A 14,928-nucleotide genomic window follows, 5' to 3' on the forward strand; every position below is an offset into this window, starting at 1 on the left:
TTTTGGGACACCTGATATATATATATATATATATATATATATATATATATAGAGAGAGAGAGAGAGAGAGAGAGAGAGAGAGAGAGAGAGAGAGAGGTGAATGTGGGAGAAAAACCAACAGCTCAAGAATGAGGGGGGTGGAGGTGGATTTCCCCACCTTACCCATACATCCTCGATCGTCTAACTTCTATCTCATATATATATATATATATATATATATATATATATATATCCTCTATCCTCTCCCCTCTTCTATCACCCCCTCATCTCCTCTATCCCTTCCTCTATCACCCCCCTCATCTCCTCTATCCCTTCCTCTATCATCCCCTCATCTCCTCTATCCCTTCCTCTATCACCCCTCATCCCCTCCCCTCTATCACCCCCTCATCTCCTCTATCCCTTCCTCTATCACCCCCTCATCTCCTCTATCCCTCCACTATATCACCCCCTCATCTCTTCTATCCCCTCCTCTATCACCCCCTTCATCTCCTTTGTCCTCTATCACCCCCTCCCCTCTATCACCCCCTCATCTCCTCTATCCCTCCACTATATCATCACCCCTCATCTCTATCCCCTCCCCTCTATCACCCCCTCATCTCCTCTATCCCTCCACTATATCATCACACCCTCATCTCTATCCCCTCCCCTCTATCACCCCCTCATCTCCTCTATCCCTCCACTATATCATCACCCCTCATCTCTATCCCCTCCCCTCTATCACCCCCTCATCTCCTCTATCCCTCCACTATATCATCACCCCTCATCTCTATCCCCTCCCCTCTATCACCCCCTCATCTCCTCTATCCCCTCCACTATATCATCACCCCTCATCTCTATCCCCTCCCCTCTATCACCCCCTCATCTCCTCTATTCCCTCCACTATATCATCACACCTCATCTCTATCCCCTCCCCTCTATCACCCCCTCATCTCCTCTATTCCCTCCACTATATCATCACCCCTCATCTCTATCCCCTCCCCTCTATCACCCCCTCATCTCCTCTATCCCCTCCACTATATAATCACCCCTCATCTCTATCCCCTCCCCTCTATCACCCCCTCATCTCCTCTATCCCCTCCACTATATCAACCCACTCATCTCTTCTATCCCCTCCCTTCACCTCCATCCTCTCCCCTCATCTATCCACCCACACCCCTCATCTCTTATCTCCTCCCTTCATCTCCTCTGTTGCTTCCCATCATATCCATACCCCCTCATCTTCTCTATCCCCTCCACTCCCCTCCTCTATCCCCTCCCCTTCCCTCCTCTATCCTCCCCTAATCTTCTGTCTCCCCTATCCCTTCCCCTCCACTCATCTCCAACCTATCCCCTCCTCTCATCTTCATTTTCTCCCCTCATCTCCTCTATCCCATCCCCTAATCTCCATACACCCTCATCTCCTCTATCATCCCCTCCTCTATCCTCTTCCCTCTCCTCTATTCCCTCCTCTACCTCTGGGATTCGGCGAGTGACAGTATTATAAAACCTCTGTTGAGTCTGCATAGAAGAGCTGTAAAATTGATTCTTTTAAAAGCTTCATCACTGACTGTATCTGATTATAAAGCTCTCGATATCCTCCCACTGAAAACAAAACTTCTATTTAACAAAGGTCTATTTATCATTTTATGTTCAAAATCATGTCTGGATTTGCTCCCCCCTCACTGAAGAATAAATTTGTAACCAACACTCATCGTCATCTTCATAAAGTTATGGTACCACTTCCAAGGATTGATCTTTTTAAATCTAGTCTGTCTTATTCAGGGGGCTGTTTATGGAATGAATTATTATCCTGCCTCAATGTAAACACTGTAAAAAGCATCCCTTTAAAAACATATATCGTGCACATTTATTGGAAAAACATGTGATTATGTGACACATATCAATTATAAACAAAAAACATGTATAGATTGTCAATATATAAACGCCTCTCTCCTCCCCTGTCAGTCTCTATGTCTTTCCACTGTCACTATATCTGTCTGTTGACAGCCTCCCCTACCTTCTTTACTCTTCCCCTTGTCCATTCTTCCTTCCGCTCTCCACCACGCCCCTACCCTATTGTCCTCGTTGTTATTCATCTATCGCGATATTGTATTGTACCTAAGTTCTTTGTTTATGTTTGCACATGCTTATGTAATTTTGACGTTGGTGTTGTGAATTGACTTTTTTTTTTTTTCTTCTTTTTTTCCAATTATTATTTATGCCCAGAGGGCTGGATGTAAACAAGTACTTTGTGCTTACTCCTTTACCCTCGTAAAATAAAATTTTGTTCGTTTGTTCGTTCGTTCCTCTTACCTCATCTCTTCTATCCCATCCTCTCCTCTCATTTTTCTCCCTTAATCTCCTCTATCCCCTCCCTTCATCTCCATTCTCATTTCCTCCCCTCATCTCCTCTATCATATCCCCCATCTACATCCTCTCCACACATCTCTATCCTCTCCCATCATCTCCCTTCTCCCCTCCCCTCATCCCCATCATCCTCTCCCCTCCCCTCATCCCCATCATCATCCTCTCCCCTCCCCTCATCCCCATCATCCTCTCCCCTCATCTCTATCCCCTCAACTTCAACCTCTCCCCTCATCTCCTCTATCCTCTCCCCTCATTTGGCTCCTCCCCTCCCCTCCCCTCCTCCTCTAAACTGGTAGTACATTGACCCACATAAAACAAGTTAAAATAAAACAAAACAAACAAAATGCAAGGGAAAGTTACCCTGGCTCTGCCAGTGCCACACTGTTCCAATTATTCCACAAGATGCTCAGCTCTTTCTAGACCCCCCCACCTTGGCTTTAGCTCACTATGGCTTCTGAACAGTGTTCCTTCCATATGGACCACCAGGAAGAAGCTGAACAACACTGAAGCTATTCAAAGCTGCCTCTTTCCCCCCACACATCTGAGAAAATTCGTAAAAACATTTCCCTCCATACAATGAACTCTATATTTTTCTCTCTCTTCACTCCATTTTCAAGTGGTGGAGAAGACCGACAGCAATTTTTCGAGCAAAATGGGGTCATAATAAAGACAAGTGACACAGACTCCCAATTTGAACAGAAATCTCCCTGCTATAAATGGGATGAGCAGGTCTACACTGCATACATTGAAGTTACAGCCTTGAATCAACAAGGTGCACCACAGAGAACATCAGATTTATAAACTGCAGTTGACAGCACTAGTATTCACTGGAACCAATACAGCAACAATGTCATTTCTCCTCATGACTGAATTTTTTAAACTTAAAATTGAAGGCATAAGCAATACAACATTCATCTACTCTAACAAATCTATCTTATCTAAATTCTAATCTAACATTCAACACTTACCAATCTATCTAAAAAAATATATCTCTATAGATCTGTTTATCCATCTTATCAATCCATGTCTATATATGTGTCTCTAGTGATAGATCTTTCTAAACATACACACAATACATGCATACTATACAAACACACAAGCACACACACACAACACACACACACACAAACATGTATACATTCACACACACACACACACACACACACACACACACACACACACAGACCATAAACAGACCATTAGGTGGAGTGATGGCCTAGAGGTAACGCGTCCACTTAGGAAGCGAGAGAATCTGAGCACACTAGCTCGAATCCCGGCACAGTCGCCAGTATTTTCTCCCCCTCCACTAGACCTTGAGTGGTGGTCAGGACACTAGTAATTCAGATGAGACGATAAACCAAGGTCCTGTGTGCAGCATGCATTTAGCACAAGTAAAAACTCATGGCAACAAAAGGGTTGTTCCTAGCAAAATTCTGTAGAAAATCCACTGCAATAAGAAAACTAAAAAACTGCAGGCAGGAAAAAAAAAAGAAGAAAAAAACAAACAAACATGGATCGTGCTCTCAGCATAGCAACATGCTCTCCCTGAGTGAGCAGCCCAAAATTTCACACAGATAAATCTGTTGAGCAAAAAAGAGTAATAATACAATACAATTAACATGATTTTCATCATTTTGCTCATTCTATACTTTTTCTTTTAATTCTGAAAAATCCTTCTCCAAAGACATAAATTTGCACACTAAAGCTCACATTCACACTCACTCACACACACATGCATGCATGCATATTCATATTATATGCAAACACTCACACACCCATGCACATATTAGCACAGACATGCACAGACACAGACAAGCACACACAGTCACACCTTGACCTTTCCCCCTCTCCCTATTCCTGCTTTACCCTCTTGCTCCCACCCCCATCCTACAGCCTAATTCCACCTTCTTCTTCTTCTGCTTTCGTGGGCTCCAACTCCCACGTAAACTCGTATGTACACAAGTGGGCTTTTACGTGCATAACCGTTTTTACCCCGCAATGTAGGCAGCCATGCTCCGTTTTCGGGGGTGTGCATGCTGGGTATGTTTTTGTTTCCATAACCCACCGAACGCTGACATGGATTACAGGATCTTTAACGTGCGTATTTGATCTTCTGCATGTGTTTACACACGAAGGGGGTTCAGGCACTAGCAGGTCTGCACATATGTTGACCTGGGAGATCGTAAAAATCTCCACCCTTTACCCACCAGGCACCGTCACTGTGATTCGAACCCGGGACCCTCAGATTGGAAGTCCAACGCTTTAACCACTTGGTTATTGCGCCCGTCCCTGATTCCACCAATCCCACTCCCTCCCACAACCACCTTGACTGTTTTTTTGTTTTTTGTTAACCCATCTGATCTGATATCACTTTCAGTGGAAAGACTTTAAACTGATGACAACTATTACGCACACACACAGGTAAAAGAGACAGAGAGTTCTAAGCGAAACCCATTCCCCACTCCCTTCCCAAACCACCTAAACTCTTTTTTTTTTCTTTTTTTTTTTTAAATTAAATCCATCTGATCTAATATCACTCGTGTGGAAAGACGTAAAATTGAAGGTAACTATCAGTATTGCACATACATGTATACAGAAATAAAACAGACAGAGAGAAGCCAAACCCACTGCCTGCTCCCTTCCCCAACCACTTTTTTGTTTTTGTTGTTATTATTTTTTAATATCCATCTGATCTTTTATAACTTTAAATGGAGAAGATATAAAATTAAAGACGACTGACACACACACACACACACACACACACAGAGGTAGAACAGACACAGAGTTCTAGCCAGATACCAACCTTGCATCCTTCACAGGTAAGAGCACCAAAATGAAAACCTGAGGATGGCGAGCCACACACACGACAAGGTATCCCAGACACATGAATGCCGCTCACCGATCTCTTCCCTTCCCCTGCAATCATGCAATGTGACACTGTGAGGGAAAGTTAAAAATGATTAAACTGGTGGTGCTGGTGTGGTGTTATCTCTGATTCCAGGCTCCTGACTTCACACTGTTAGGTCAATAAGCTGAATGGAGCATGCAGCAATGACCAAACCACCTGAATCTGGAGTAAAGGCGGACTTGTCTTCATATCACTATTATCAGTGAGTCTGTTCTTTTAAGCAAGTTTGTGTCTGATCAAAACATGAATTAAGTGTGCTGTTCCACCCTTTTATTTTTCATCCTTGTAGCTTTGTAAAGGTCTTTTTTTTTCTTCTTCTTCTTCTCAAATGAAACATTCTACAATCAGTTAAGCACAGTTGGACACTATAACAGTATTCAAGTATTATATAGCATCTTGGCAAAGTATATATATATATATATATATATATATATATATATTTCATATATAATCTCTGTCACCTACCTGGATAATTCATGTTCAGCTTAAGACACTTCTGGTAGCGGCAGAACTGGCACTGCACTCGACTCTCCTTCGTTATCTTACATAAACTGTCCCGGAGACATACAAACTTCTGCTTTTCTTGCTTGGATGCCCGAATAAAAAATTTCTGGAAGGAGAAAAAACATAAGAATAAAATATTTGAAAAGTAACGATAGTACAAACCTACAGCATAATACCTGTATGTATTTCATCAATCTTATACTTTTAGATCTATATCTTAAACTAAGTTAAAGTGCTGTACAATGACAAATTACAAAATAAATTATAAACACTCCAGTCAGAGACCAGCTACACAAAACACACCCCACATAATGTGCATATTATATATTTATCATAAATAATATACCTATAGATATTACCCGGGCAGTTTTATCTATAAATGCACAATTTATAAGTTCTACACACACACACACACACACACACACACACACACAGAGTAGTCAGTACAGAAATGAATGCATGGGTACACACGTGCATGAATGCTTACTATATCATGGGAAGTACTCATTCATGCACAGCATGTACATGTGTGTACATGTATCGCAGCATATAAACTTGCAGTACACAGGTAACTGTGTGTTTGTGTTTGTTTAAATACATGTGAAAGACAGAGAGTGTTATGTTAATGGGTGCATTATGGAGTCTTAAAGAAATGTTGATCTTTCGGCGACCAGCTCTCTTGGTGAATTTCTTGTAAATGACATGAATTATTTCTTAAAGTACTTAATTTGATACTAATGTTAAGCCAAGAGGAGCCTTAACTCCTTTTGCTTTTTTTTTTCCAAACCAAACAATCTGTCTATAGTCATATTGACTATCTATCTATAGATCAATCTCTCTATATACATTGTATACAAACACATACATCTAACACCATTAAACCATCACAGATTCTTTGTTTGACTTGGTACAGGTTTTTGTTTGCCAGGCAATATGCTGCATCCATGCATCAGTTGATGTTTTTGGCATCCATTTTGCTTGCAGATGAGATTATTGTTCTAAGCCACCCTAACTTGGCCTAAAGGTACTGAAATACATAAAATCCTTAAGAAGTTAAGGTGACCAGGTAAAAAGCTGTATTTGTTACTATTGAAAACTTATCGCTATAAGTACAACATAAACAAACCTACATAAGAGGATTACAGTGGCTTACTCTGAACTATGAAATCTAAATAACTGAGCCATTTCATACTACTACTTAAAAACAAAAAAAACTTTTGTTGTTTTAATAAAAGGTGTCAAAAAACACTAAAAGGACAGTACAGTAGCATATATATCATAATAATGTCCAATTTTAAGAAGGTGCTACTGGGAGAAAGGTAAAAATACTGATAAATTTCAACTGTAAACCATAGTTAATATGATCAATGTGATATTGAAACTGCAGGTCACTACCTGACAATCAGATACATGACATGACAGAACTTTGTGAACAGCTGGATAGTGTATTCTGTTATGCATGGATATATACAGCCTGTGATACTCATGGAAGACAGAGAATTAATGGAGAAAACAAAAGGACTGAATGCAGTAAATATGAGTGACTGAAGAACTGAACATATTTTCATCCCCCCCCCCCCCCCCCCCCCCCGCCCCCCCCCCTTGTCATATTCTTTTTTTTTTCTTCTTTTTTTTTCTTTTTAATGAATGTATCCTATTCCTAATATCATCAATGATGAAGAGATAATAACTGAACCACTGAACTGAACTGAATTATATAACAGCATGCCTCTCACCTTGCAAGCCTCACAGACGAAGGCACCACAGTAGAAGCCAGCAGCTGTATCCTCACACACCTGGCATTGGCCACTGTCAAAGTGAGCAGCCTTGCCTGGCACCTCTGTGGAGCTGGGGGTCTCCACTCTCCAGTCTCCACCACAGGTGTATGCATCCCCCGGATCTGTTGCACTGTGCACCCTGTTTGTCTTTCTCTGCCTCTCTCCCCCATTGGAACACTCTGATGAACTGATAGTTGGATGCTTGTCAACATCTCGGCTGTTTGGCTGAAGATGTGTGGGCGATCTTTCCCTTGGTATGCATCTGTTCACCATCACTGATGAGACAGCACCTTCTTGCAGTCCTCTTTTCTGGTGACGAAAGTCTGTACCCTTTCTAGCAAAGCCCACAGGTTTCTCTGGTGTTGAACTGTCAGCCTTGCTACAGTGCACTTTGCCACATGTGAGTAGCTCTTTTCTCTCAAACCCATTGGACATGTTTTTGTTCGAGCATGGATGATTTATGCTACTGTTACAAGATTCCTGTTCTAAGCGGCACTTTTCAGTGACTTGCGCGAAGCCAGCATTATCATTTCTGAGCAGTGGATGGTCAACAGACCTGTTTGCATCATTGTCATGATCTCTAATGGCAGTAGAGTTCTGTGGTGTAAAAGAATAGAGTGCATTTGTACCATAAGAAGAATCATGCGCTAGATTTGATCCGGCCTCATCTGAACTATTGTATGCTATGGAACTGCTATCTGCCAGTGGTGTGGACCCTTTGTCTGCACTCATTCCTGACATAACCTTTTTCCAGTGTAAGTGAGTGACAGCAGATTCTTCAGAGGTGTTGCCTGGAAAATATTTTGAGAAAAATATGCTCTTTCCAGAAACTTTCTTCAATACTTCACTGTTATCATGCAAGTCAGTCCGTGAATTAGTTTCACTGATTCCGCTTTCAGTTTTCTTACAAGTATGATTTTCTTTGAGAGCCGGTGCATGTGAAAGCTCTACGGTGGGATTTCTGGAAGGCTGACAGTTATGACACCTGTCAGGATAATGGCACTGTTTGAAAGAAGCATAGTTCTGTTTGTCAACATCCGTGCTCACACTTTTCCTGAAGTCCTCCCTCCTGGAAGGGGTTTCTAAGTCCCCCCAAAACAGACCGTAATCAATCTGACCCTGACAGATAGTGCATTTATCAGCTGGAGAAACCATGAAGAAAAGTTGGAAGTTTTGCTGACAAATTTAATGCTGATGAAGGGACGATGTTCAGTTGGCTCCGCCCATTTTAATATTCATTTGTGCACACCTGCAAGAAAAATATATAAATACATTGTATTTTTTTATACATTTTTTTTTTTTTAATTGTGATAAATGCAAACAAATGAATAGAGGTCCAGTGTTTAACACCCACCTAAAAAATGATATATGAGATTTCCTGAATTGATCCTTAATTTGTGCACAGGAATTTTGTCATGTCCTTCCTGATTTGAATTAGATGGAGGTTTGAGTGCTGGTCTTGAAGCTGAAAAAGATATTTAAATCAAAAAAACAAAACTCAACACCTTAATCATAATGGCTCACGTGTGATTCCCACTGAACAACAACAAAAATGAAAATGCTGATGGTGAAAGACGGGAGAGGGACTTATTAGTACATAAATATAATGATCCAAATCAAATCTTTGCCCGTCATCAGAAACAAGTGTTTTTCAATCCAAAAGTAGAATGCTGTAAACTGAACATTTCTAACTTAACTCACTCAGTACGGCCAGTCCTCTCTTCTCCTCTACACAGACCCCTCGGATGTCCAGTGGGTGTCTGAATGACCCAACCTTTAGCTTCCGTCGTCAGAATTGTGGTATTCTTTGTCAACATTCACCTCTTCAGTGTAAGAGCCTTCCGCTTGCAATATTTTGATGGTGGTAATTGGGGTGAAACGCTGTTAACGTCGTCTCTTTCGCCGTTCGTATGGAGAGAGTTAAGCAGCCCACACAGAACAGCGTTCCTTTGTTTTACAGTCACAGATATCCATCAAAGTTTTAAACTTTTCGTGTTTTTTCAACATCAATAAATTGTAACAAAATCACCAAAATGGACTTTGGGTCCAAATATACACAATAATTGCTCTGGACAAATCTAGTTCTTTCTGTCACAGTCTCACACTCAAGTGTAGCCTAGAGGTCAGTCACCACTTGTCTCTCAAGTCAAGGATGACATTCCTAACAAAACAAAAAACAAAACAAAACAAAAAAAAGGCTACTCATTATCCGAAACTGGTGAAAACGACTCATATATTCAAAAACACTGTTTCTCTCCAATTAATGGTGGAAGTTTACCTCTGTTTTCTTGAAGAAGATTATCATTAATATGTGTATAAGTAGTGCAACTGAAGACTGACTGGACTGTAACATGTTTTAAGTCAAGAAGATTTGTTGACTGAGACGGTTGTTCATTGGCATAATGCAACAAGTGATGAGGCCTATACATATTTCTCCTTTGAATAAAATCTAGAGGCCTCCTTCACCTCCTTTAATCAATACATTATCATAAATTATCAGTTAAATGCACATACACTGACACAGATATGCTCATAATGAGTATTTGCCTCAGGAAATTGCTGCAATGTTGTTTAATAGCAGTAACAAAACCACCACATGAGCAAATACATACACTGTAGGATCTTCACATTTGAGTGCACAGCCTTTCTAATTCTATGCCTCAATTCATATGCCAAATCAAATAATTTAGATGAGTGAGATTAGATTGATTTTTTATATAATCATTTCCCATAGTATATATATATATATATATATATATATATATATATATATATATATAAAAACTGAGGCTGAGTCCCATTACCTGGCAGAATTTTACAGCTCCTACAGTCCCATCAGATGTTTTCATCAATGAAACTTCCACACGAAGCAGAACTTGCTATTTGAACTAATTGTGATAAAATGATTGCTAGTAATCAGCGTGTCAGTACGTCAGATAAAAGTGCTAAGTTTCATGAATTAGAAAAGTATAACAGTAAGTCAAGTAACCTAACACTGTTTACAGCTTTATAACTTTTGCTCCCTTCACAGAATTACATTGTCATTATTTATAACTTAAATAAGAATGGAAAGAACCAATTTTTTCACATTTCTTAGCCAACTTCGGTGCCAGTAAACAAAATATTTCCAAAGAAAATGAATTTGTTAAGTTTACGATATGGGCACATTCATTCACCCCCCCTCGCCCCCCCCCCCCCCCCCCCCCCCCCACCACCACCAACACACACACACACACACACAAAAACATACACACTGACACAGATTACACTCATTGTCACGCTCTATAAGAGAGCGGACTAGAAACCCCCACCCAACCCAGCACTAACACCCAGACAACACAAACACAGATTAAAATAATTCATGGTTTACATACATTTATTCAGTCACACACAGAACTTGACTAATAAAACTACAATCTTAGCAAGAAATGATAACTACGCTGACAGAATGGATAAATAACACACACACACACACAAAAACCCACAAAGCACAGAACTTTAAGACACGGCCGTCCAGCGGCAGTCAGTCCAGAGAATGCTAAGAATGAACTAAGGACGTAAGGACGTTTGACGAATAGATAAACTGAAGCACTGCACAACACAAGAAAAGACGATGACTTGAACGGCGAAAACTGAAGACAGATGAAAACAGAAGACGACGAAACTAGTGAACAAACGATGACAGTGATGAGAAGAGGGCAGCAGGACTGAAGACAGCAGTCAGCAGCAGAAGGAGCAACAACGCCGCCTGGCCAACACAGGCTGAAGAAGAGATGGTGCAGGAAGTGGGACGCTGCAAACTGCCAACCGGGTACCACTACCCTGACGCTGGAAATAAAAAAACAAAACAAAGACGAGACACGTCCAGCAGGGCACTCCCTCTGAGCTGGAGCACACAGAACATAGAAGCATGGCCACCAGGAGGAAAAGATCTTCACATGAAGGTGCCAACCAACTGGGCAAAAAGCCCCGAACCAAACAGGCACGACCTTCCTCCAAGAAGGCCGTGGGCAAAAAGCCTAGAGAAGTGCCACTGACAGAACAGAGAGACTTTAAACTCTGCTCAGCAGTGACACAAACACACAAACGAGACTCCCCGATTGCACGTAAAAAAAACGCACAACCGGGAGCTAACACACACTAAACAAATGCTCGAATGGGAGAGGGTAAATGGGGAAGGTAATGCACAAAACACTCCACACGAGAATGTCATGAGTTGTGACACTCATATTGTGTGTAAATTCACACATGAGACATACATTAACATATATATAAATCATTAAATGTCTCTTATAGAAACACTAGTAACAGAACTGCAGACACATAGCTGACATGAACAAAGACACATTTAAATCAAACCATGCTAGCTCACAGCCCAGCCAATCACTGAGGGCCATTTCAGGGCTAACAACTTGTCAACAAAGCAAACCAGTCATAAACAAAGACATTTCTTACAGTATCAGTATCAGTAGCTCAAGGAGGCATCACTGCGTTCAGTCCAATCCATATACGCTACACCACATCTGCCAAGCAGATGCCTGACCAGCAGCATAACCCAATGCGCTTAGTCAGGCCTTGAGAAAAAAAAAAGTTGAAAAACAACAAGTTGTGGTGTATGGTCTTCAAAGTGATATGGAAAAATCAGCAGCTCACCACAGGTAGAGGGTGTTGTACCACTGTACAGTACCAGTGTCCTTATCCCCTCCAAACCACATTCAACCATCATGCGTTTTTCTTTTTAATTTCATAACCTTTACTTATTTATCTGTTAAGTCTTTTGTCATAGTTTTGAACATGGTCTATACAAATATTACAATACACAGACTCACTATTGTATTGTATTGTATTGTATTGTATTGTATTGTATTGTACTGAACTGTACTGTAGCCTTTTTGTCACAACAGATTTCTGTGTGTGAATTCTGGGCTATTCTCCGTGGAGATAGCTCATTGTAACAGTGCAGCACCACCTTTTTTTTATATGGCAGCAAGTGTATTTTTCTATAAAAGTGGTGTTGTTTTTTATCCAGAAGTTTGTCAGGGACAAACCTTTAGTTGCCATGGGTTCTTTTACATGCAGCAAGCGCATGCAGCAAATGGGACATGAGTTTATTGTCCCATCCCAATGATCAGCATCCACACCACCAATCATGGTCTCACAGAGGGGTGAAGTAAAATTATGAAAAACAAGTTGGTACAAGCTTGAAAAAACAAAGAAGGAAAAAAGAATGAACGAAAGGAAATATATGAAAACACAATATATAAAAAATCAACCAACCCTCTAGTGGAGGGGGGAAAATTGTGAGTGTGGGATTCGATCCCATGCCCTCAGATTCGACTGCTTCCTAGATGGACACATTACAACTGGGCCACAGCTCCACAATGACAACCAAAATGCTGCCTCAAAGCAAAAGGTTCTTCATTTAAACTACATTAGTACATACATGGGCTACTGTGCATTAAAAACTCCTGAATTTTTATCCAACATTTTTGCTCCACTAAATCGGGAATAATCACAAAATTATGCAACTCAATAAAACAAAAACAAAAAACAACAACCTCAAAATAAAAATTGAGGCTGCTAAGCAATCAATCTGAAACACACACACACACACATTTATAAGAAGTGGGCTTACAAGTTACATAACTTTGTTTCCAAATGTGTACTGTTTACATGAGACAGCAACAGTCTGAAGAATCACTTTTACAATATTCACAGCAGTGCACATATGCAGATAATTGCATAGATTTTACCCCCATTTTTGTCTCTTCTGTTCTCTCATTCACACGGCTACAGCAGCCTATGTGATAGTGCAACCAAAAAAATGTTCTATTCTTCATTTCTTGTTTTGGTTTGTTGGCTTAACTGTCTTCACAACCGTTACTCAACTTACTTCAAGGAGGAAGCTAGGTGTCCATGAGGGTCTGCATTCAAGTTCTGGTCTCACCCTTTCTCCAAAGTTTAATTGGAAAATCAATCAAACTGAGAGTCTACTTATTCAGATGAGATGATAAACCGAGGTCCCATGTGCAGAACACATTTGGCAAAATGGGAAAAAAACAATGGCAACAAACTGTTTGTCCTCTGGCAAAATTCTGGATAACTCCACACTAATAAGTACACAAATATATATATATGCATACACTGAAGGCATCTGCCATGGTGTAGCATATTTTTGTCAGAATGCGGTGACGCCTCCTTGAGAAACTGAAACTAATACTCAACTTACCGGAACCTATTCTGATCTGAAAAGGTATGAAAACAGTGAAAAGAAAAAATGGGCGATGTTCTCACTGTAGTGTAATGGGGTGAGCAACCTAAATTTCACACACAGTTCTAAATTTATCTGTTGAGACAAATGAGTAATACAAAAGAAACCAGTCCCTTGGTGTGTTTACAATGGGGCATGACATGGCAAAGAAGCCCTTCATCATACAAACCATTAACACGAAATAGTATCTCTTCATACTCGTAAACACTGTGACAGTGTATGTGTGTATGCCGCTACGCGCTTCCACAAGTATCGTCTACAACTCTGAAACCCGGATTGGAAATGACCCCCACCCCTTCTCCTCTGCACTACTCTCTCCTGCAAAATAATTGATCTGTCGGAGAATTATCCACCTTTCACCAATCCATGACCCTTGGATTTTCAGACAACTCAACTCTCACCAGTCATAATAAACAGGAACAAGCTGTCATAGTGTCAAATCAATGCGATGCTTCCATAGTTTTGTGCACGGCCCGTCTGTGCATTTGACACACTAACCTATATATCGAATCAACTGGTACAATTGTTAATGTTATCATACGCCAATATTCACACAGCAAAACTGTCAATACCAACATTGTGCTCCGTCTACTTCAACGTTCGCTTCAACACCTTATTTCAGCAATGCTGCAGTGCAATGTAACTGCCCTACTTATCAAGGAAGAACATGTTCGCAAAAAACAAGAACATAACAATGGGCCCGTTCTGTTCAAAACGGAGCGGTTAGGTCTGTCAACATATATGCACGTACGTACACGCATAAACTATTGAGCTCAATTCCTACCTCTTACAGCTTCGAGGCGTAACACAAAACAAGGTGTGGAAATGCTTTCAGCTGCCATTTTCCTCAACCCTCTTGGTCATGGCACACAAGATTTGACCCAGCACTGGCGATATGCCTTACCTCCCTTCCAACTGTGTCGTGTGACAACAAACACCAAAATTTATCCCACACTTTTCAACATGAGCTAGAATAATCACAATGCATGTTCTCAAAAATCCACGAAGGATGAATAATGTTGATCCGAAGCGAACACTCTCTCCGCTCCAAACACCCTATATATTCTCTTTTTCTATATGTTCTTGAAATACTTAATTTGTCATCAGAACAGAGGCGTACG

The 14,928-nt window shown here is 40.7% G+C and overlaps 1 protein-coding gene across 2 annotated transcripts in view; it reads right to left on the reverse strand.

Moving 5' to 3' along the window:
- Nucleotides 1–14,713, reverse strand: part of LOC143281308 (uncharacterized) — a 32,284-nt gene extending 17,571 nt beyond the window's left edge. The window contains exons 1-4 of one of the 2 annotated variants that reach the window (XM_076586491.1): nucleotides 14,592–14,713; nucleotides 7,495–8,785; nucleotides 5,720–5,864; nucleotides 5,150–5,262 (exon numbers count right to left, since the gene is read on the reverse strand). In XM_076586491.1, the coding sequence (XP_076442606.1) occupies nucleotides 5,150–5,262; nucleotides 5,720–5,864; nucleotides 7,495–8,691 (1,455 nt within the window). In that variant the 5' untranslated portion in view covers nucleotides 8,692–8,785; nucleotides 14,592–14,713. Of the gene's footprint in view, nucleotides 1–5,149; nucleotides 5,263–5,719; nucleotides 5,865–7,494; nucleotides 8,976–14,591 lie in introns of those variants that run through there. The other variant, XM_076586492.1, reaches the window with a different exon arrangement.
- Between the last annotated feature and the right edge of the window lie 215 nt (nucleotides 14,714–14,928).

Source organism: Babylonia areolata, chromosome 4 (genome assembly GCF_041734735.1).
Source record: "Babylonia areolata isolate BAREFJ2019XMU chromosome 4, ASM4173473v1, whole genome shotgun sequence".
Taxonomy (NCBI): domain Eukaryota; kingdom Metazoa; phylum Mollusca; class Gastropoda; order Neogastropoda; family Buccinidae; genus Babylonia; species Babylonia areolata.